The following is a 24,830-nucleotide window of genomic DNA, read 5'->3' on the forward strand; positions in this document are numbered from 1 at the left end:
TTTTTTGTTTGAAGCAACTTTTTTGATTGAAGTAGCGTTGTTTTGTGTTTGGGCCATATTATGGGTAGGACATTTGTGTCTTTATCATTTAATCAAAAAAGAAGTTGCTTCAAAAAAAAAATTTTTTTTCAAAGAAAAACTGTTTGAATGCAAAAAAATATTTGAGACCCAAAAAAATTACATTTGAACTTTTTTTTGGATTGAAAATATTTTTTTCAATACGAAGTGATTTTTTTTTTAAGTTTGAAGAAAAAAACACCCAAAGCAGGAACGTCACGCTTTGTCTTCACCAAAACAACGCTCAGAATCAAAGAAAAACAGTGTTCAAAGGCATTTTTTTCGAGTCTCAAATATTTTTTTGCATTCAAAAACCTTTTTTCTTTGATTGAAAAAAGATTTTCTGATTGAAGTGACATTTTTTTTTATTGAAAATATATTTTTGGATTGAAGCAATCTTTTTTTTGATTGAATAATTAAGAAACAAATCTACCTCCATACATAACACAACCTCCCTGAAATATTTTGGATGTGCAGTGAAAATGACTAATCAGCATATGTTTTTATTAATAAAAAATTGCTATTCTAAGCCTTTTGGAGCTTGACGAAGAGATTTCTATCACAATCAAATAGAACAATAATCAGAATTTGAATCTTTGCTTTACTTTTAGCTTGCAGGCACTTTAACATAATTTCAAGTTGTTTCTCTCAGGCTGCAAACATGTTGATCAAACACATAAATAAATGAAAGAACATAAAAACCAGGACTTGCATACAGAACAAATACATATAAACACATGCAGAGAGCACAGTAACACCAACACCAGAGGGGTACAGTACAGAGCCCAGGATGAGTCACAACCGACTGGTGAGTCAGAGAAGAAAAGCCTTTACACGGCGGCCTGTGGAGAGAGCTGAGGGAAGTGGTGAATCTGAAATCTGAAGGAAGCAGTGAAGCGTGAACATACAAAGGAACATGTTTTTATCATCCCAATATAAACCACTCCTCGTAATCTATACTATACTCTTTCTCCAAAAGTATGTTGACGGTAGAATGACTGGAAGAATGAGGAGAGATTCGTTTATGCCACTTCAGGCAGCTGGATTACAGGCTCAAAACATGTCTTTATTTGCTAAAGTAAAAGTTTAGCATTTATATACTGAAATGTATGTAAGGAAAGCAGTGAAATAAAAGTTTTTTTTTGTTTTGAACTACAATTCAAAAGCCTTAGATGGCAAATAAGAAGCGAAAACATAAGTTTACTACTTTTGTTAAACATTTGGAGGACATTGTTCTCTCATGCAGATACCTTTACATCTGGTGTGCAGAATCTTCTCCATAAGATTAATAAAATGACCAAAATGGGCCTGTGTTTTGTTTTTAATCATATTGTCACTTCAGTCTCCTACGTGTTCACTGCTAATATTTGACAGAAATCCCAAACATGTGGTTAAAACGTCTCCGGATGAGCCGAGTCTGGAGATGAGACGCTGGTGCAGAATGCTGCAGGATAATAACGGCCTGACAGTGCGGGGCATGTCCACATCATCGTCACTGACACTAAAACTCCCAGAGACACAGCCAGAGGTGCAGCAAGAGAAGCTGATTGGTTGCTCAGGGTGCCATGACTACTGTTGCTATGCAAGAGGACCTGCTCTGCAAAAGGCAGCAGGAATCTGGTAGAAATAAGATAACAGATTAAAGCGGTCCTACATCTGTGTGCTGTTACTGCAGTGGCTGGGAGCTGAGAAGATAACGTGGATAGAAAGCAGCTCTAAGTAGTTAGGTGGGTCAGTAGTTAGGTAGGAGTTTACTGCTGTGAAAACATTTGAAAAGCAAGCAGGAAAATGGCAACGTGACACTACAGGTCCCTGCCGGGCAGACTGAGGCAGCCGTACAGTGAAGCAGCAGCTACGGTGGGCCAGTGGAAGAAACACCACAATCAATCAGCATTATTATTGTGGCACGATGCACGTTATTTCTCACGAGAATATTTTGTATTAGTCATGATGAAGCCACTCTGCATCTTTACTTACAGAAGCCCCAGAACGTTTCTACTAGGCCTACACAATATATATAAAAACCTCAGGGCAATATCAGCATGTACGGTAGAGATGCACCGATCGGTATCGGCCGATAATGCCCCTATGGGCTTTGATCGGAGATTGGAAAATAATAGTTCAGAGCAGCCGATCAGATGACGTTTACAACACCGAACCGCCGCCGGCCCGTGACATGTGGATTTCGAGTGTGAAGAGTTTTGCTTCACTCACAAGAGTTTCCTCACACGTGGCAGATGCTATCGCTAAAGCTATCGCAAAGCTTAATAGATGAGATTTAATTCATCTTTCCACTGGAAAACTAAGGTTTATAGTTTACAACTTGTATCAACTTTTAGAGAGTGTGTGTTGCTGCACATGTTGTACAGAATTATTGCCACAGTACGTGAGACATTATTGACGAATTTATGGATTTCTCGCTGTGATCGGTGATCAGCAATATCAGAATCGGCAGATACTGATTTTGGAGATCGGTGATCGGCCCTCAAAATCCTGATCGGTGCATCTCTAATGTACGGTATTAATATGAATTCAAAGAAAGAAAATATCACAATGGTGGTTTATATTTCACAAGTCAATTTTCCACTATGATATTGTACGTTTGTGAGGCCCAAGGTAATTAGTTTAAGTTTAAATACTGGTTACAGACCCAGAGTGTTTTAATAATGTTAGTTAAAAGTTAGATAAAGTGACTCTGGTCCAAACCAGCTGGTGCAGCAGAGTTTGCACTCTGGCCTGCAGACCTTTAACCTGAGGCTTCTGTCAGTAAAGACTGAGCTGCTTGATCTGCATCCGCTCAGACTCACATTGCCGTGGCGAGGGCTGTGTACTGTACTTACCCCGTTCCACTCCACGCTCATACTCACTTCCTCGCCCCCGTCTGGCCCGCTCTCGTACTTCACCGTGTCAGAGGTCAGACTCTCGCGGCTGCGCTGCTTCTCACGGGCCTCGGGCTCGCTCAGCACCTCGGCCACGCGCTGCTTGTGCACGTTGTCCAGACCCTGAGAGGCACAAAACACAGATGTTAGTGAGACAAAGCAATAAAGCTACTCCAATTAAAGTAGAAGCTCACCCTTGCAGCTTCAGGCACCGTAACACACACACACACACACACACACACACACACACACACACACACACACACACACACACACACACACACACACACACACACACACACACACACACACACACACACACACACACACACACACACACACACACACACACACACACACACACACACACACACACACACACACACACACACACACACACACACACACACACACACACACACACACACACTGCAGCTCACAGCAACAACTCGTCCAATCCAATTATGACCTGATACTTCCACCACATGGGCCACGGTTTCATTCTGTGCATTTACATGGGAAGTTTAATTCCTCTTTAATTCTGAATTAAAATTAAAACTGATTTAAAAATTATAAAAAATTACCATGTAAACACCTAATTCCGAATGAAAATGGCCATTCCGAATTAAACTTAATTCCAAAGTAAGTGGCTGGGTTATTAAAAAAAACAAACATCATGTAACATGATCTTTTTTAATTCGGAATGAATTATTCCGAATTAAATAATTCAGAATTAAACTATTTTCCTTCGAGTTTACATGGAAATAGTCATTGCGAATTGAGGTTTACATGGAAAACACATTTGATCGGCTTTCTGCAATTCCTCTACAGGTCTACTTCGGAATTAAGTTTAATTTGGAATGAACATTTACATTCAGAATTAGGTGTTTACATGGTAATTTTTAATAATTTTAAATGGGATTTAATTTTAATTCTGAATTAAAGAGGAATGAAACTTCCCATGTAAACATTGATGGAGTGTGAGTTCTGGCAGACGTTCAGACACGTCACAATCAGACCATGAAAATGCTCCAGAGAGGCTGATGCACCTTATCTAAACTCATAACTGACATTAGTTCATGTTTATAGTGTAATTAAGGCATTTTTAAGGTGGGTGCAATATGACATTCAAATTAATTCACTTTTCCTCTTCAGAAACACAGACGTCTGGTTCAACAGCACACTGCTGGAACATGTTCACACCTGCTGTGATTACAGAAACGTAGTTACTGTAAAAGCCGACCGGCTCCACCAGTGCTCATCTCCACAGAAGACCCCATTAAGTCTCACAACAAACACATAATCAGGTATACTCAAAAGAGATTTAACCACAGGCTTTGTAGCATCCTGAGTGCAGCATCCCTCAAATGTTGCACCAGATCAAGCATTTTCTGCAGTAAACGCTGACTCTGCACATTCCTTCTCTGTTGTGGAAACTCCTTATCTGCACCAACAACATCAACATGTTGGCTCCAGCCGCGGCTCCTGTGTTATTATTCAGCCAGAGACCACACCTGCTTTCTGGAGCGCATGGCCGCTTCCTCCAGGGTCTCTGCTGCCTCGAACTTGCCCTGCCGCCTGTAGAGGGCGCCCAGGTTCTTCAGGGTGGTGGTCACTGTGGGGCTGAAACACACGCATACGTTACCAAGGGTACGATGGGGTAGTAGGGACAAAATAAGGCAAAAACTATTTGGAAATTACCAGAATAAAGTCGTAATATCACAAGAATAAAGTCGTAAAATGAATAAAGTCGTAAAATTACAAGAATAAAGTCGTAAAATTATGAGAATAAGGTTGTAATGTTTTGCAAGAATAAAGTCGTAATATTACTAGAATAAAGTGGTAATTTATGAGAACTAACAGGAAGAGCTTCTTCTCCCTGTGTTAAAATGAGGAATATTGAGAATTCGGTTTCACAAATAAGGAAATACCTAATCTTTTGGCACATCAGCATCAAATTATTATCAGTATAAGAACAATTGTACAAACAACTGCGTCTATTTCGAAGAAGGAACCACAGACTTGGAAGAAATTGCGTCTTTTGTGGAAAAGGAAAATCTTTATGATCTTCATTGTTTCCTGAGAAACAACAAAACTTCTTTGAATGGCAGCAGATGGAACCACCGCTAGCCTTGCAGTCACCACTACTATACTATACTATAGTACACTATACTATACTATAGTATACTATAGTATAGTATAGTGTACTATAGTATACTATACTATACCAGACACCAGACAGCTCCTCTTCCACAAAAGACGGATGTGCTCTTCCTGTTAGAGTTCTCATAAATTACGACTTTATTCTCGTAATATTACGACTTTATTCTCGTAATATTATGACTTTATTAGTTTGGCCCTATTACTCTGTCGTACAGGGGAGTTTGCTCATGAGTAAAGTAAGAAAAACGGCATTTATTCTCTATACATAAATCATTTCAGTTGTGTTGTTTTTTGTTTTGATTTCCTTATTAAAAAGAGTCTCAATAAAGCGTTTTGCTTCGTCACACGTGAGTGAAGTTAATATCAGGCTGATCTCAGACCACGTTCATTAAGATAAAGCTCCACAGCAACAGTCTTGTATTTTTTCATGCGGTAGATGAGTCTAATTTTGAAAATAAAATAAAAACAGCTACCGTACAAACATGTTCCACATAAGACACAAAAGCATTGTGTTACCCTTTTATTTTGTATTCTCTTTTTTTTTATTGGGATATTTGTATTTAAGTTTTTATATCAATCATGATAATTTTTGTTGATTTTAATTGTGAATCACTTCGGTCAACCCTAGTTGTTGTAAAAGTCCTTTACAAATAAAGATCGATTGATTGATGGATATAAACAACATAGAAACATTAATTTATGATAAACTTGTTTCAATGAATGAACTTTGGATCATTTTCCCTTTGAATAAAAAATGTATTTTACTTCTAAAGTGACAAAAGATGGAGTACAGCGGTTATAGTAAAAAAGAGGAGTGGCGTCACAATAAAATGTGCTTTTTTTTAACTTCTAAAAAACGAACCTCTCCTCAAACCTAGCAAAAATATCTGAAATCCTTGAATAGTTTTGTCCTGGAGGGTTAATGTTGACGAGGATGGCCAGAGCAAAGCTCCACGGCGCTCCCGCTGAGACCCAGGATTTAGTCTCTTTTCATTTTCTCTTCTATCATCCCTCTGGAGTATTAGTCGGCTTGATGTCCACGGATGTCCGTAGGTCTGTGATCTAACTCCATCACCTCTGAGGTTTGTGCTATACAGCCCTATGCAGTAGTTGGGAGAGACTAATTCACTGACAACGTTTCCATGCATCAATAACCCTTTTCTAACAGGAATATTAGCAATAACCCGGTTGTGCCGAGCAATAACCCCTTTGAGTAACCGGAATTTGCTCATATTCCGGTTTTTAAATACCCGAATATGACCCCTGGGTTCCTCCTTTTCTAACCCGAATATATGGTCATGTATAGCCTAACGGGATATCCCGTTTATTCTGCTCCAGGTGCTGAATTGTTATGGAAATTTGGCCGAGCTGAGATGAGTGGAGCTGAGTAGGTGCTGGTGGAAAAGCTCCATATCTTTAGTGAGGAGACAAACTGACCTGTCGACTTTACAGGCCTTGTACCAGCCGCCGTATTCTCCAAACGGAGAGCTGTCCTTCTGCTTCCCCTGAGAGACAAGACATCAGCTTAGAAACCCAGTAATCAGTGAGGCGAGAGTGACAAAGATGAAGAAATACAAAGTGAAAAACATGGACGTTTCTAAACTGGAGGATGATGACGATGACAAAGTAGTGGGATTATAGTGGGGTCAGATGTGTTTCCCCTGGTCAGCTGAAGGAATAAAGCCATGGCAGAATATCATTTGGCTTGGGAGCTTATGCTGAAGGCAAGAAGACTTATTTTCTTTAGTCTTGAAGACATTTTTGCTTTTCTTTCTAAATGCTTTTTCAAGCTTGTGTGTGAAGTGTCTAAGTCCTCTCTAACCATCTGTCTTCTCTACTTGGAACATGTACAAGACAGTTGTCCACAGCATCTCAATTAACTTTAACACTGCTTTCATGACCCCACCACAATTAAAATAAGAGGATTTAAAGCAACAAATAACAATTACACCAAATAAAAAGTGAAACATGAGGTTCTGTGTTGTTTCCTTGTTTTTATTCTGTTTTTATTGTGAAGCCCTTGGTGAAAGGTGCTGTATAAACCCACCTTGCTCTGCTCCTCCCGCTCCTCTGCGTGCATCCAGATGGGTTTGTTCTCATCTGCAGACAAACGGGAAATCAGTGTTGACCAACGCAGTTAACAACTTTCAAAAAGACACACTGCCTTTGAAGCACTGACTTTCTTTTAAACTCATCACTTCTGATTAAAACTGTGCATTTTACAAATATGAACGTGTTCAACTCAATATTATGAGAAGATGGATTGCTAAATACCCTGAAACTTGTTTGTGTCACCTTCATCTATTAATTACTCTTGAAAAACGATACAGTAATCCCTGGCTATAACGCAGTTCACCTTTCACATCTCGCTGCTTCACGGATTTGCATTGTGCATCGTGTTCTGCATTCTGATTGGCTACATGAGCTGCGTCCGAAATCCCACACTTCCACCTTAATGAGTAGCAAAAACAGTATGTGAGATTTTTTAGTGCGTCCAAAACATTAGTACGTACTCAATAGTATGTACTATCCATACTCATTCTGGAGAAATGTATTAGTGTGGATTGATGGACACTAGCTAAGCAGAAACTTCCCACAATGCTATGCAGCGGTGTTTGTTTGCTAAGTGCTGCACAGATATGTATGTCATAAGTATAATATTTAGTATAATAATATTATTATATAATATTAATATTATAATATTCGTATATAATAATATTATATAATGTCATCTTGTTTGGGCCAGGATAAAGGGGAAAGAGCGGAGCAGTGCTGCTACTGCTGCTGTGACAGGAGTTGTTACCATGGTAACAACGGCAGGAAGTGCCGTGTGGCTCTGAGTAGTACGTCCCAATTAATGCACACTACTGATATTTACTCAAGTGTGCTGAACTTAAGTATACTTTTTGAGTATATACTGTTTAGTATGGCATTTCGGACGCACCGACAGTCTCCCCGCTTCTTCACTTCCTGTGTCAATAACGTTGGTTGCTTAGCAACAAGCTGAGAACGGCCAATGAGCTTCAGCAGCAGCTCAAGAATGGGATCCTGAATCGTTCATTACAGTCTCACATGTCTCACACATGGTGGGATGTCGGTTTATAAGAATCTTTTTGCCCAGAAGAAAAAAGAGCGACAACAACGACCCATAGCTATGTTCTTCTCTGGAAAAAACACACCTACACCGCGGTTTTAGGAGAAAAAGACGCTACAGAGCGAGTCAGGATGCAGCAGCATCAGAAGAGCAGGGAAATACACACCAGTCACTATTTCTCCTACTGTACTAATCATTTTTCATTTTCTCAGATTTCACCTATCATGGGTTCTTTTTGGAATGTACCCCTGGGAAAAACCAGGGATTACTGTATTTTAAACCTTAAGAGTGTTTCTCCCCAGTTAATGAACAAATGTGATTATTATTTCATTATTATGTAGTTAAAGCGGCCACATAAGTCCTTTAGTGATCAGCCGCTACGCTGCTGAGTCCCACTCACCGTCCACAGAGCCAAACTCCCTCTCGTGAGCGCGGGTCAGGATTTCTTTATACAGAGTCTCAGCTTGTTTGAACTTGCCCTGCTTCAGGTAGCAGGACGCCTGAGGAACACACACAACCAACACCAGCAATCAGCATCAGCATGACACGAGCAGCTGAATGTCAGCAGTCAGCAGGTCTCCCAGGAGGGTGGAGTTTGTGTTCAGTTTTGTGAAGCGTCTCCTTCCATCTCACCAGGTTGTTCTTGGTTTTAGCCACGTTGGGGTCGTCGGGTCCCAGCTTGGTCTGGTAGATCTCCAGTGCTCTCATGTAGTAATACTCCACCTCCTCGTACTTGCCCTGGTTCTGACAGAGCAGGGCCAGGTTGTTCAGCTGCTTTGCCACGTCTGGGTGGTCCTTGCCCAAAACCTGCAGCCCAACACAGGGACAGACGGGGGTTAAAACGACGTTCATGAACTGTAGATAGCAGCTGCTGTCCCATTACGTGCTATGAGAGGAGCTGCAAATGTGGACATTTTTAAACGTCGACTATAAACTCATCTCTTTGGTCTGGCTTTTATGTAGCATCAAATTTTATAGTTTTATTCTGTTTAACATTTTTTAGAGGTATTTGTTCTATTTATTTATCTATTTCTTGTAATGTTTTTGTTATTATATTTTATTGTTGTGGACTGATTCATTTTTAGCCTTAATTCTTGAACTTTTATCATTATTTCAGTTTAATTAACTATATTGTATGTAAGTGTGCATTGGTCTCCCAGTTTTTATTTTTGTTTTTATTATGCTTATTTTTCAGTCAAAATGTCAAAGCACTTTGTATTTCATGTACCTGGATGAAAGGTGCTATACAAATAAAATTTGATTGATTTATTAATGATCCAAAGCTAGAAATGATGTTTAATAATCTAATAATTAGGGCTGTCAGTTTAGCGCGTTAATTATATTAATTAATCACACTGCTAATTAACGCATTATGAAAATTAACGCAATTAATTATGAGTGGCAAAATGCGTGAGCATTTGAAATTCAACTATTCAACAAGACATGCTGCTAGAGGTTGCTTTACCTTACTAAAATCTAACATCTGCTGGCACAGTGATATACAGAGCAATGAAGGAGTGGAATTCACTTCCTGATTATGGAACGCACCAGAAAAATGTGCTAAGTTTTAAAATGAAACTAAAAGATTATTATTCAACACAACATTTTAAGGATTCATATTTAAAGGGGTGCTCATATTGTTGGGTCATGGCATCTTTGCAACGCAACAAAAGTATTCGTGATGATTCATTGTAGGAGCTTGTGTTGTATGGTATGTTTTGTTATTTATATGTTTTGTACCGGTAAGTGTGAATTTTTGTGTTTCTGTATATATTTGTGAATGAGTATTTTTTCTGTTTGGTTTGTATTGTGTGTACACTGTATTGTCACTCATGAGCGCATGAAGACCCCAGGAGGAATAGCTGCTGCTTTGCAAAAGCTAATGGGGATCTTAATAAAACAAAACAACAAACAAACAAACAGCTACTACTAGCACTTGAATTGCTGTATAGAGTCAGCTTTAGTTTTATTTTTGAATTGAGAGTCTGCTTAAGTGCCTATTTGAGACTCAGCCTTGTTTCATTTCTGAATTTTATTTATTTAACATTGCATTTTTGAATAATGCACCTGGCCTAATTGGTTTGCTGATGTGCTTGAGCTTTTTCTTTTGAATTTCATTTATGAAACACACTTCACCAATAAAAATGTGGATTTCAAATCTTCTCTTCTTAGTGTATTCAATTGATCAGTCATGTAATTGCAATTTTGTAATTCAAATTCTTTATTTGGGGACCTTTAGCAGATAAGAGATTAAAATGCGATTAATTAGATTAATTAATGAATTATAAATCCTGTAATGAATTAGATTATTTTTTTAAAACAGCACTAGTAATAATAATAATAATAATACTACAGGTGTTTCTGTAACCGTTTGGACCTTTGACAGTTTAACAGATGTTTGATCTGTTGATAAAATAACAGCTGAGAAAAGTTGATATCTTCCACTCTGCAATGATCCAACATGAGCAGAAACAGGAGAAAAGTGATGTTTAAAAACGAATCATTGCATCAAAGAGGATCCGGCAGCAGTGTCCGCTTCCCCGAGCGCTGAGGCGTCCGTGGTGATGCACTGAGAGTAACAAGCGGAACAGAAATGCTGCAGGATCATTAAGAGACTGATGCCTAAATCAAGAAGAGAAGAGCTCTGTGGAAGTTGTTTTATTTTAGTATTTGACCAGGATAGAGAGAGGTCAGAAGAAACGACCCTAACAAAGCAATAAAAACCATACTGGGTGACAAATTAGGCAATAAATCCAGTCAAGCTAGCTTGTTGCTTTCTGTCTTCAGTTTATTGCCCTGAAGGATTGTGGGAGGTCTAATCACATCAGAAACGTCTCCCTCCTGGCTGAAGATAAACACCATCTCTCAGTCTGTGAGTCGCACAGCGGCGTGTTATTAAGTAGTGTTTAAACTGAGCTCAAAATCCTCTGTGTGCATGTATCAACTAAGTTAATCTTTAAATCTTCCTGAAAATAAGCAACGTGGGGATTAAAAACCTAGTGTGATACTGCGCTTGGCTGTGTGTGTCGGATTACATTCCTGCAAAATAAACAAAAACACATAAAACATCTTTCTGTGTTCTTAGAGTTCCAAAGTTCACAACCTTTGAACTCCAGCATCCACGAAGTTTCTGCATCCACATCCTTCACATAGATGATTATAGGGTTAAAAACGTTTTAACCAGTGTTACTTTAATTAAGCGATTGATTTTACTACCATAATGGCAGGTATTCATGAGGGCAGCATGTCATGGTTTACAGGCTCAGTTAAAAACTAGGATCTTATCAGACTCAGTCAAGAGAAATCCTTCTGATCGGTAACTACGCTGGACTACTGGTACTACTACTGATATTTACTCAAAAGTGTGCCGAATTTAAGTATACTTTTTAGTATATACTGTTTAGTATGGCATTTCGGACGCACTGAGTGTAAACATGATCCCGGAATTATTCTTTTCGGATTTAAAATCGGAATAAACCAGCCATTTACTTCGGAATTAAGTTTAATTCATAATGGCCATTTTCATTCGGAATAAGGTGTTTACTGTACATGGTAATTTTTAATCAGATTTAATTTTAATTCTGAATTAAAGAGGAATTAAACTTCCCATCATCTTTGTTAAGGTAGCATCAAAAGTCCCTCAGCGTAAGTGAAGCGGAAGTCTCAAACAGAGAAGGAGAGAGTCACTAATGCAGAAATGGAGCTTTGCAAGCATTGTTGAAACATAAAAGAGGAGAAAACCACATAACTCCCTCTGGGCACAAAGACTTCCCCACCGATACACAGCTTTTACCAGCAGCAGGTGAAGTGAGATAATGGAAGACATTAAAATCTCATAAGACGTACTGCATTTACTCATTTACCCTGCATTTTAAAACTTACCTGCACAGAACAGAGAACCTTGATTTAAACTTGAAAAAAGCCAACCAACATCTTGACAGATGATGCGCACCAACCATGTGCAGGTAAGAGGTCAGAGCAACATCCACATCGGCCCGTTCATACCAATACCGCAGACGGGGAATCCTGGTTCTGCTGAAAGTACTTGTGGGTTGGCAGCCAGGTCGAGCCGCAGGATAAACATCATTCTCAGTGAATGCAAGAAAGCTTTTACTGCTTTTGCTTCTGACAGAGAAAATGTTTGCACACAAACGCCACATCGGAGGAATGCCTTTGAGTGCGTTTACCTTCGATTGTCCACCCACCTTTTCTCTGATCTCCAGCGCTCTCTTGCACAGAGGCTCGGCTTCCTTGTACTTCCCTCTCTTCCCGTACAGAACAGCCAGATTATTCAGGGTGGCAGCCACCTGACAAAGACACAGAACACTTATTTAGCGTCTTGACGTTTTTCAGAGCTTAATGCTCGTCGCCCATCTGCAGTGTGGCATCAACCGCAAGACTCTGCAAGAGCAGTGTCATGTAAATGATTTGGTAAACGTGTAAATCGACAAGGAGGAAGAGGGTGTGCAGAAAAAGGCAGTGATTATGGTGGGCTGGAATTCCAGCCAAACCCGCTAAATTTTTTAATATCAACCACGTGCATTGAGGAGGAAGGAGGCTACAGAGGCCTCCTATAGGGGATCTCTATCTTTGATTCACACGAGAGGTGTTGGGAGGTGAGGTGGGAGCAGCTACAACTCATTCAAGAGGAAGAGGACAGCAGTAGAATGAAGGGAAAAGAGGAGGAACAGCAGACTCCTCCTGCAATTTCAAAACTCTTACTTCTCTAGATCTCTGCTCGTTTCTTGTCCCCACTTTTTCTTTTCAGCCTCAAACACAGGAGTGTAAAGAACGATGGTCGGGGGTTTATTATTTTCAAGACAAACAACGGCAAATCAAAGGCTGAGAGGACGAGGTGGATCGATCTTCCTGTTAGGTCTTTTTACCCTCCTGTGATTCCCAACCAGTGAACTGTAAAAGTGCTTCAGGTTAAACAAGTCCACATTTATAACAACTGACACAGGACATATGCTCAACATAACCTCATTTCATTAGGGTGGCCTTTTGGGGTCAGAGTATGCAACTTTAAGACTCAGAAAGGTACATTTCTTCATGACCAAATGAGTCATTTGTTCCATCTCCTACGAGGACTAAAATCCAAGTGCAGGACACCACCGAGGATAGAGGGAATGCGCATGACGTCACAGATGCGACTTCACAGTGGGTTACGCCCACTGAGAGTTAGAAAGACTGAGTGGCAGAAAAACTGAGTGGCAGTGTAAACTTTCAGTTTGATCAACTCAAAAAACATCTAAAATGGGAAAGAGCTGTTGTGCCATCGACTGTACTCATAGATTTAGCAAGAAATCGGAGTTATCGTTTTACAGACTGCTGAAAAATAAGCTTAAAGGGGACCTATTATGGCATCTAATACGTATTTTAAACAGGCCTTGAATGTCTTAAAAAGAAGCTTTTGATTGTTTTTTCCAAATAAATTAGAAATTCAGCCTCTAATCCATGTCTTTATCTTCCCATTCTCTAACTTCATTATCTATGCAGGATTCTGAGTGGGCGGGGCTATGATAATGAGGCACTGTGCTGATTGGCTGCCTGAATGACGCAATACACCGCTACGAAAAAATGGCGGAAGCTCCGGCCGGCGGAGTTAGTTGTGGGCGTGATTTCACGCATCGCTCCCTTCGTGACGTCACGACGGGAGCAGAATCTTATTGGCTCGTAGAAGTCACATGACACTGGACGGCTCATCCAGGCGGCTGTACAGACACTGCAGAATTTGGTTGCTTTCCTTCTCTGAGTTGGCAGGCTGAGGGGAGACCACTTTATAGATGTTAAAGCAAGAGAAAACCTGCTTTTCATAAGTCCCCTTTAAGAGAGACAAATGGATCACTGCAATTCACAGAAACAACTGGATTCCAGGCACGAAACTTGGATTTGTGGTTCCAATTTTGTATCAGGTAATGTTGGATTTTTGGGTAGCTAACGTTAAACGGTCAAATCATAAAGTTTGGTTTAATTTCTGCAACAAATCCTGCCTTGAAGTCGGACCAAGCGTCAAGACTTTTGTATGCCTTCAAGCTTTGCTTTGTGTATTTCCCCGGCGTAGAAATTAAGTACATATAAATATCAGGAAACTGGATTTCTGGCCAAATATTAATGTCCATGGACCACTGGTTCTTGGTAACTGTACCAAATATTAATGTCCATGGACCACTGGTTCTTGGTAACTGTACCAAATATTAATGTCCATGGACCACTGGTTCTTGGTAACTGTACCAAATATTAATGTCCATGGACCACTGGTTCTTGGGGTAACTGTACGGGTCACTGTCAAGTCCAACTGACTTTAATTTAAGCCAATAATCAGCTGTTATCCCGTCTTCTCCACTAGTTGCAGCTGTTTTTGCTGATGTTTTGCCACTCTGTGAGTAAGGGGGCTGGTCCAGTGGGGAAGTGACGTCAATGCAGACCCTCTATAAGACCAGGCAGCCAGTTTCTTCCTGTCAAGAACCACGGGTGCCCTGGCATCCACTTTTCACGGAGCTCAGAGAGAAAGCTAAGCTTGATTGCCACCCAAGGTGGTATTTGACCAATGGCAAAAACTACAAAAATCTCTCTCTCTTAAGAGTTTCCTCTAGATGCAGCTGCAGTCGTTTAGATGTCCACAACACTGGAAGAGCGGGGCACTCTTCCATTCAGGGATATGCTTGACAATCATAACAGTGATTGAAAGGGGGAGTGCACAAATCATTGAAAAAAAAAAAGAGGCTAATTGTGGTAAAAAATTATCAGTGCTTATGGACAGGCTGAAGATGGAAGAGCAGCTTGGAGGGCTAACCTCAGTCTCAGAGAGTAGAGAGGGATGGGGGTCCAGACCTGCCGGGGTTAACACAGTTAGTTGCTGGAAAGAGATACACAAAGCCCTACAGGATATCTTCAAATGCCAAATATCCCTCGAGAGTTAGACCATGTTTTTTGGACACATACCTCAGGACTGGCCAAAAAGAGATAAATATTTAATGAATATCCTGTCAACTACGTCACGCTCCATAGGCCTGATTTTATTTTCTCAAGTCAATGATTGTTATGTTGAAAAGATCACTCCCTACTTGTACATAGTAGTTTTTGGTGGTTTGTGTTTCTTTTCATTGTTTGGACATAAAACAAAAACATTATTCCGACATTTTGGACAGACAACAGATGTAAGATACATGATGTACCGGATGTGAATGTGTAATGCTGAATGTCAATAAAAAGAAATGAAAAAAATAAAAAAAACATGGACAAACCGAAAGTAATAAATTTCAGAACAGGTCTGGATCAATCATTCAAACATTTAAACTTGTACAACTCAAGGGTAGTAATCTCTTCCTTTAATTACTTTGTACTTGTAAGTCATTCATTCTTCACAGCTTCGATGTAGCAAATAAAATCTTTCGGACCATCCAGCTCCTCAACCATCAGTTACTGTTTCACGTGAGCAGTTCAGGTAAAAACGGCAGTTAAATCAGCAAATATGTCGGTTTGCTGGATGAAATATATTAATTCCTGATAAAATAAGTTTGTTAGTGACAGCTCTGCTCCTGTACGCATGTGAATGAGTGTACATTTGTGTGTACATGAAAGTACAATCTGCATTGAGGATTCTTGCTTCGGGAATCCCTGTCTGTGATTGGACGCTGCCTCGGTGTCACCGGTGCTTATTTGCATAAAGCTGAGATTTTTCAAATTCAAATTGACGCTCCCGACGCCTCCAACTCCTCCAACGCCTCTCGCAGTGAGCTTTCATAGAAAATTAATGGCAGACGGAAGCCTATAGAAGCCCGTGACGCTTTCAGTGTGAATCTACAGTTAGGAGTTACCAGAAGGAAATACAGGGCAGTACTTTTTAATTGGTCTTATTGGTTTCTGAAAGGAAACTGAAGGAGCCAGAAGCGGTACTGGTACTGGCAGCGCGAAAGTACTATACATGTTCTTTTCGTCAAAAAAAGGCAGCAAAGAATCCTGAATCGAGGGACGCTGGTTTATCAACATCTCTCATCTCGCCCCAGCAACAACGCCACCCCACCCCTCTCCTACCCAAATTACACAACTCTGCGTAAATGTTTGTGCTACCATTTTGATGTAATGAGACAGAGATTGGGAGCAACGTGTCGTTTTTATTTCATGACACAAATACAGTAAGATATGTGGTCCTTGGCTTTATTTCTCATTTTCAAGGTTTTTGCATTGGCATATTCTGCTGTTACACTGGTACATTCAACTCATCACTGTTTCACTTCATCCAACAAAGTGCCACACAGCTGAACCGTTTCCACCTGTATCAACACACCTTTTTTTCCCTTTTCATGCCAGGAAAGTTCCTACTCTGAAGCAGGAACTTAAAACAAAAACCCTATAAAATAATTTACATGAACTACAGTCAGCTGCAGTTCCTGTTGTGAACTATAAAGTGACTGATTCAGACAATAAATACTCTATTTATTTGACTATGTATTGTCAGATGATGTGATACCAGGGCTGGGGATCGATTCAAATGTCAAGAATTAATTTGATTCAGATTCTTAAGTTTCAGAATCGATAATCAAGATTTGATTCAATCCGATTCCAATATCGATTTGGGTTAGTGTTATTAAAACTGTATATCTGTAGTTATGCGACATATTAGTATTATAGTATTATATTGAGATTCAACAGCAAATATTGGCAGCTAATGATGCTGTAAGGACCAATCAGCTCCCAGAATGCTGAAATTTTCGGTCTTTTTCGGTTTTTAATTTTTGAGAATTTGGTTTGGTTTTTAGCATTTTATGCAAATGTAACCCCAAGACAGTATATAAAGTAATGAAATATAGACAATTTATGCAATTATAACTGAAAACTTTAATGTTTTCATACCTTTAAACATATTTAAAGGCAAAACTATGGCACCAGTTATTCTCGTGTCCAACAAAATATTCCTTTTTTGGGCAAAAACAAAAAGATACCAAAAGTTGTAATGTAATGATGAAATAAATAAATAAATAAAAATAATCAATCTTTAGACATATGAAACAATTTACAATGGGAAAATGGATTTTGTTCAACACAGGCCTATGTGATACAGGACAGATGTACTTACAGCTGGATGGTCCCTGCCCAGAGTCTTCTCCCTGATGGCCAGCGCGTCGTTCAGCAGGTTGGCCGCCTCCTTGTATTTGTTCTGATCTCTGACAGACGGGAAGAAAAAACTGATATAAAATACTGGGGTGAAGGTGGTCAGACTAACAGCAGTGTGGCAGTTCCCACAGTCAAACAACAAGTTTCCCAAGACTATATCAGGGTGTACCTAATCAAAAGCTTTAGTTGACTATTAAAGCTGGAATTGATGCAAGTCAAATACAAGGCAACAATCCTGTAAAAAACTTGTCCAGCTCTTGCATGTCATTCTTTTGTTCTGTCTTGTTGGGGGAAAGAAACCTGCACTTGCCAGGCGCTACTGCTGTACTGTAAATCGTTACTGGTGCCGGGCTATGGCTCCGTCTGACATGGAGGCCCCGAGCTCTCGTTCCAAGGCCAGTCACAGCTCCAAGGCTGCAGGCCAACGTCTTCAAGGGCCAGTGTTACGAGGGGGATCAAACTAAATGCAACGTTCGAATCAAATACTTCTCTTCTGGAAGACAAACGTTGTCGTATGTGTTATAATCACAAGGTTAAGATTCCTCTCAGAGAAATTCAACAGAAACCAAAAAGGAATTTGTTATGAAATTCAGGAGGGCTTGCAAATCAAAACATATTTCAGTATCTAAATGGAGCTTATGCATTGACGTCACTTCCCCACTGGACCAGCCCCCTTGTTCGCACTGAGTGGTAAAAACAGCTGCAACTAGTGGAGAAGGCGGAATAACAGCCGATTATCGTCTTAAATTAAAGGCAGTTGGACTTGACAGTGACCCGTACAGTTACCCCAAGAACCAGTTGTCTATGGCCATTAATATTTGGTACAGTTACCAAGAACCAGTGGTCCATGGACATTAATATTTGGTACAGTTACCAAGAACCAGTGGTCCATGGACATTAATATTTGGTACAGTTACCAAGAACCAGTGGTCCATGGACATTAATATTTGGTACAGTTACCAAGAACCAGTGGTCCATGGACATTAAAATTTGGCCATGAATCCAGTTTCCTGATATTTATATGTACTTAATTTCTACGCCGGGGAAATACACGAAGCAAAGCTTGAAGGCTTACAAAAGTCTTGACGCTTGGTCCGACTTCAAGGCAGGATTTGTTGTAGAAATTAAAGTGATGAGGACACCGAACTTTATGATTTGACCGTTTAACGTTAGCTACCCAAAAATCCAACATTACCTGATACAAAATGGGAACCACAAATCCACGTTTCGGTGTCTGGAATCCAGTTGTTTCTGTGAATTGCAGCGATCCATTTGTCTCTCTTAAGTTTATTTTTCAGCAGTCTGTAAAACGATGACTCCGATTTCTTGCTAAATCTATGAGTAAAGTCGATCGCACAACAGCTGTTTCCCATTTTAGATGTTTTCCAGTTGCTCAAACTGAAAGTTTACGCTGCCACTCAGTCTTTCCGACACTCAGTCTTTCCGACACTCAGTCTTTCCGACACTCAGTCTTTCCGACACTCAGTCTTTCCGACACTCAGTCTTTCCGACACTCAGTCTTTCCGACACTCAGTCTTTCCGACACTCAGTCTTTCCGACACTCAGTGGGCGTAACCCGCTGTGAAGTTGCATCTGTGACGTCATGCGCATTCCCTCTATTGGTTTAAAACATGAACACGGTCATCTTTTATTGTGCACAACGTACTAAAAACTTCTTGTGAATAAAATCTCTTTTTAGGCATCAGAAACAATAACGACTCTACAGAGTAAAACTAAACCGAAGGGTACTGTCTTTACAAAGGTCAATTAAACGCTGTAGCATGAACTGAGGAAAGTAAACACATAAATACTAACACAGACAGTCTGTTGACAAAGCGTTTGATAGCTGGAAATGCCCCAGAAAGACAGACGTGGTTGAAACAGCCCTGAATGCACTGGGGGGTTGTTTCTGGTGCTTGGCAACAGCTGAACCGATGATTGACAGGTTGCACAAGTCAACTCCCTCGGTAGACCATATGGACAGAAAGTTTCAACGCTAAAAAGCACAGCAATCTCTCCTCTTTTACTTTTGCTGCTCTGTTTTTCTGCATAATCACAATTCTGTAACTGGAGTCTGGACCGTATGCAGTTGGAGTTTTCATTTCTGCAGCCAAGCCTAGTTGAAACACGTAACGCTGCATTCCCAACATTGCCACTGCGTCCTCATGGAAACACTCCAAGCAACCCATTTCATGTGTCTGTGGTATCATTCCTCATGACTATCAAGGGGAGAAATGGAAAGAATCTCCTCTTTGCTCTCCGTTCTGGTCGTGTCCTCTCTCTTCACCCTCTCCCCATCAGCTCGTCTGGGTTTCATGTTTTATCGTGGGGATTATTTGGGCTTTGGGTTGCTCAGTCAGCTGCCAAACAGTTAAACAACATGCATATACATACACATATATGCATATAAACACGCCCCAATCCTCCATAACATTATTACTAGGGATGGGAATTGATAAGATTTTTACGATTCCAATTCCATTTTCGATTCTGCTTAACAATTCCGTTCTTTATCGGTTCTCATTTGGGAAAAAAGGACAACAATGAGGCAAATAGAACTAATATGATAGACAGTGTTCCTTAGTTAAATAGGTACCTGCAGTTTTATTAGCCAAGGTCATGCTAACGTTGCTGCTGCTGGGTTTAGAACTACTGACGTTGGTCCGGAGCGGATCCAAAACACAACATTCATTTATTGTTATTGCATGCTGTGTGCGCAAATGTTGTTGCATGTTAGTCGTGTTTCCTTCCTTTGACGAAATATTCATTTGGAAAGTATTGCAAGTCGCTATGTTTACTATTGACTGCTGGCTTACGCATGTTGCGTAGGAAAGTACGCAAGCTACGCAATGTGCGTGATGACGTCATTCGTTCCCACTGGAATCAAAAAGGGAATAATTTGGGCCGCTCGGTGGCGCAGTGGGTTAAGCAGCAGCTCATATACTGAGGCTACAGTCCTCCTCCTGCAGCGGTCGCAGGTTCGAATCCCGGCCTGCGCACCTTTGCTGCGTGTCTCCCCCTTCTCTCTCTCTACCCCTTTCCAGTCTGCATCTTCAATAAAGGGCCACTAGAGCCCAAAAGAATGTTATTCTGGCATTTGCCGCCTATAGTCCATGTTCCAGACCAGATATCAGCACCACTCAAGGTGACCAAACTTACTTATGATTTCTGAAAATATCCATGTCTGTAGATGATATTCTGGTAAGATAACCTTCCTGAGTGGCAGCTGGATCATAGTTATCAGCTCATGAAGTTACCCACCCCCTTCAGGTTAATTGATTTTCTAAATTGGGTGTATTATACATTTCCTGAATCCTTATGGTCCTGTGAGTATTCCAGTTTTTGTATTTTTTTTTTTTTTTTGTATTTTGTGTTCTAATGTTGTTTATAAAACTAAGCTGTTTCCTTATCTCATTGTTATGTCCTTTATGTCGTGTATTTGCATGATAAAGACCAGTTTGTGACATCAGCCTAGCGGCTGTTATAGTTTCATAGGAGCCTAATGATGCTCTTCTAGTTTAAGGCTCACAATGACCAGTAACAACAATATAGTAGGAGTATATTATAAATTTCCTGAATCCTTATGGTCCTGTGAGTATTCCAGTTTTTGTATTTTGTGTCTCTGTTGTTCCTAGGTGACACAGGGATAAAAGATAGTATATGTTTTAGGTGAAAATTGTGTAAAAATGTGTGTTGTTTATAGTTTAAAGAGCTGCAGTGACCTCTATGTTGGTCAGAAAGATTCACATCTTAGCTTGAATGAATGCTTAAAAGGTCCCGTTTAAAATGATACCAAACACAATATTGTGAAACATTGACAGATATCCTGTACATGAGTCTAAACCAGGATATGCAGCAGCATCTAAAATGTAATTTTCTGAAGGGGGTGGGTAACTCATGAGCTGATAACTCTGATACAGCTGCCACTCAGGAAGGTTATCATACCAAAATATCATCTATAGACATGGATCTTTTCAAAAATCATAAGTAACCTTAACCATAAGGTCACCTTGAGTGGTACTGACAAGCGAAATTTTGGGCTCTGGCCCGTGGACTACTACTCTTGTACACCGACTGCACTCCCCCAACATGACAACATCATTCCCCCACAGCAGCTGCCGTACCTAGCAGGTCACTGGTGGAGCCCTAAACATTTACTTCAGGGAGTGACCAAAGAACACAAACAGTGTCAGGTGTTCATTTGATCTCCAAACACACCAGCAAACAATCTTTCAGACACTTCTGCTAAAGCTAAAAACCATCAGTGATCCGCCTTAGAGATGAAGCTGACAATGGGAACCATAATTCATCAATTCCATCTGGACAAATGGTAGTGAATTACCTGTAAACCAGTGCTAGGATGTTGAGCATGGTGGCGACGTCTGGGTGGTCGTGTCCAGAGGTTTTCTCCAGGTCTTCCAGGGCCTGTTTGCAGAGCGGCACGGCCACCTCGTACCGGCCCTGGGAGGCGTACTGGATCACCAGGTTGTGGAGCGTCCTGAGCCGAGCTGGGATCTCGTAGCCGCCCTGCTGGGCCGCTGCTGCTGCAGCGCTGCCATGAGCTGGCTGGACTGAAAACAGACACACAACTAGTTAAAAAGGGAACGTTAGTTATTAACTGGATTAAGGAAATGTCTACAACTTTACCTATGGAAAAGATTACTTACATTATAAAAGGCAAACTATCATTCAGTGCGTTTACAAGGGCAGGTTAATCCCTCTTAATTCAGAATTAAAATTAAATCCGAAGTAAGTGGCTGGTTTATTCCGATTTTAAATCTGAATAGAATAATTCCACGATCATGTAAACACTCATTCCGCTTTAAATGAATCCTGGTCTTTCTTTCTGCTCGTTCCCTTGCCCGTCTGTCTCCATGACGCTTATATTCCGCTCTGGGCTGGTTTTCCAAACAAAGTTTCAAGATGCAGCACGCAGTAAACGCTGGTCAAGAGCAGAGAACATTTATTTAATAAATAGCTTGGAGGACCTGGAAATCATTAAAAGAAAAGATGGCAAGAAACATCAAAATGGTGAGCTTTTCCAAGTTGTAGCGGCTAAGTTTGTTTTTCTTCCGGTAGTTTAACTTCCGGTCCTCCCCCTATCCAATCAGAACCTTCCCAACCCCCAGACCTGTAGAGAAATTGGAGAAAGCTGATCAAACGTGTTTTCCTTGTAAACCTCAATTCAGAATTACTATTTCCATGCAAACTCGAAGGAAAATAGTTTAATTCGGAATTATTTAATTCAGAATAATTAATTCCTAATTAAAAAAACATCATGTAACCGTGGCCATTATTTCAAAACATTTGGGGTCCTTTTATGGAATCTATGGAGAATGGATTTAAGCGGTTTGGGGAGTGGGGGATGAGACGTAGCTACTAGTGATCCTCTGCAGGGTTCTAAAATAATTTCCTTTCTTTTGATACTTGATTTCTTTATTCTGTGTGAATTGTACATTTGAGTTTGTATTTCTGAACTATGCACAATAATTTGGGCTAACCCTCGAAAAATAGGGAAACCTTTGTTGTTTTGATCGTTGTTACTTTCTTGTTTTGTATGGGGTTTTATTTATTTTTCTTTCTTTTCTCTCTTTCCTTTTCTCATATAAAACTAAACTGAGTGTTGCTTTATGATATCTCATAAATACCTGACTTGTAAGGAAATATGATTCGAATGCTGGACAATAATTCAGCTGCCCTTGACGTTTCCTTTTATGTAAGAGCTCTCTTATTTTTGTGTATCATTGGAAGGATTTTGAAAACCAAATAAAGATAATGTTGAAAAAAAAAAGGGAAAGTTGGGAATGTTAAAACATTAAGATACATTTTTATTGCATTTGCAATTAATTATATGTTCAGCTATTCACACACAGCTAGCCATATGGCTTCTTGTAATATAAGGTTTCTTATGTATACACAGACAGAAACCTGATATACAGTATGTACCATTTAGTGTCAACAGTCACACAGTAATCAGCATACTGGGCTGAGTCTTCTCAAGGACATTTAAACACATGTCAGAGCTGAGGATGGAGATCAGCCCGCTGACATTCAGACGGGAGAACATCCTTCCCCGTCCGCTGAACCACCAAAACCACACAGTGTTGGACTGGAAGCAGTTGTTCAGGAAAGCACTTGATGAGGCTTTTCTTTCCAGGCATGCGACTACGTATTTACCGCCGTGCTCCCAGTGGGAGAACCCACAGCAGGAGTCACACGGGCCACAGACCAGTGATACGAGGGGACAAACACAAAGCTTTTCTTTACTCCAGAGTCCTTACAAAAACCCGAGGAAACTGGACCACATTACACCGGTCATGAAATCACTACACTGGCTTCCAGTGAGTCAAAGGATAGAGTTTAAAATCTTCCTGCTGGTCTACAAAGACCTGAATGGTCTTGGACCAAAATACATGGTTGATCTGTTAGTTCCTATGAAGCTCCCAGACCCCTGAGCTTCATCTGGATCTGTTAGTTCCTATGAAGCTCCCAGACCCCTGAGCTTCATCTGGATCTGTTAGTTCCTATGAAGCTCCCAGACCCCTGAGGTTCATCTGGATCTGGTTTGTTGTGGTTCCAGAACCAGAACCAAGCAAGGTGAGGCAGCGTTCAGTTATTCTGCTCCTCACCGGTGGAACAAACTTCCTGTAGACCTGAGGTCTGCTCCAACTGTAGATCCTTTAAATCAGGATAAAAACATTACTGTTTACTGAAGCGTTCTCTTAAATTAAATACTTACCTGCTCTACTCATTAATAAATCACCAGACCTGCAGCTGGAAGATATTTTGCTGCCAAATGTGAATTCTAATGCTGGTAAAAGGACTGTTGTGTACAGGGCCATGTATGAGGGGAATTCATTTCCCAAACACATCACACAAACAAACAGCATAAGAACATTCAAATTATTAAGCAACATCTTTTAATAGAGATCACTTAAACCAGCAGCTGCTGAGACTGATTGTCTGACAAGCTGGAAATTGAAACATAGTGGGTTATGACTGTTGTTGAATGTATTTCTTCTTTCTTTTTTCTGTATTAGATCAGTTGTGAAGTTCTAGACTGCAAATGAAATGAAATGGTGGACTGCTTTTCAGACTTTTTGACGACCTCAGATGAACTCTTAACTGTGCAGAGTTTCTGTTCTCATTTCGCTGTTTTCATTTTGTGGAGTATTTTTAATTTGATATTCTTTTTATCTAGTGGACATTTATTTGGTTTGCTTTTATTATGTTATGTTTAGTACTGTATTATTTTAAAATATTGGCGGACCCCAGGAAGAATAGCTGCAGTCATGCTGTAGCTAATGGGGATCCTAATTAAACAATTAAACAATTACTCTACTGCTCTTACTTTTTAACAACTTGTGCTTTTATTACTTTACCTTTTTTCTTATCATTTTATTTCATTTTATTTGTTATTCACTGTTTAATTGTGTCTTAATGTTGATGTAAAGCACTTTAAATTACGTTGTGTTGAATTGTGCTATACAAATAAACTTGCCTTTACTCAAACCTGTAGC

The 24,830-nt window shown here is 40.1% G+C and overlaps 1 protein-coding gene across 7 annotated transcripts in view; it reads right to left on the reverse strand.

The window, feature by feature from the left end:
• The window catches only part of klc1a (kinesin light chain 1a), a 64,409-nt gene that overhangs the window by 16,547 nt on the left and 23,032 nt on the right, over positions 1-24,830 (reverse strand). For 4 of the 7 annotated variants that reach the window (XM_061744248.1, XM_061744247.1, XM_061744250.1 and 1 more), the window contains exons 5-13: positions 21,653-21,881; positions 17,273-17,360; positions 12,399-12,500; positions 8,827-9,000; positions 8,594-8,693; positions 7,147-7,199; positions 6,537-6,604; positions 4,451-4,559; positions 2,898-3,059 (exon numbers count right to left, since the gene is read on the reverse strand). In XM_061744248.1, the coding sequence (XP_061600232.1) occupies positions 2,898-3,059; positions 4,451-4,559; positions 6,537-6,604; positions 7,147-7,199; positions 8,594-8,693; positions 8,827-9,000; positions 12,399-12,500; positions 17,273-17,360; positions 21,653-21,881 (1,085 nt within the window). The remainder of the gene's footprint in view (positions 1-2,897; positions 3,060-4,450; positions 4,560-6,536; positions 6,605-7,146; positions 7,200-8,593; positions 8,694-8,826; positions 9,001-12,398; positions 12,501-17,272; positions 17,361-21,652; positions 21,882-24,830) is intronic. The other 3 variants (XM_061744251.1, XM_061744249.1, XM_061744253.1) reach the window with 1 other exon arrangement.

The sequence above is a fragment of the Cololabis saira genome, chromosome 16 (genome assembly GCF_033807715.1).
Source record: "Cololabis saira isolate AMF1-May2022 chromosome 16, fColSai1.1, whole genome shotgun sequence".
NCBI lineage: Eukaryota > Metazoa > Chordata > Actinopteri > Beloniformes > Belonidae > Cololabis > Cololabis saira.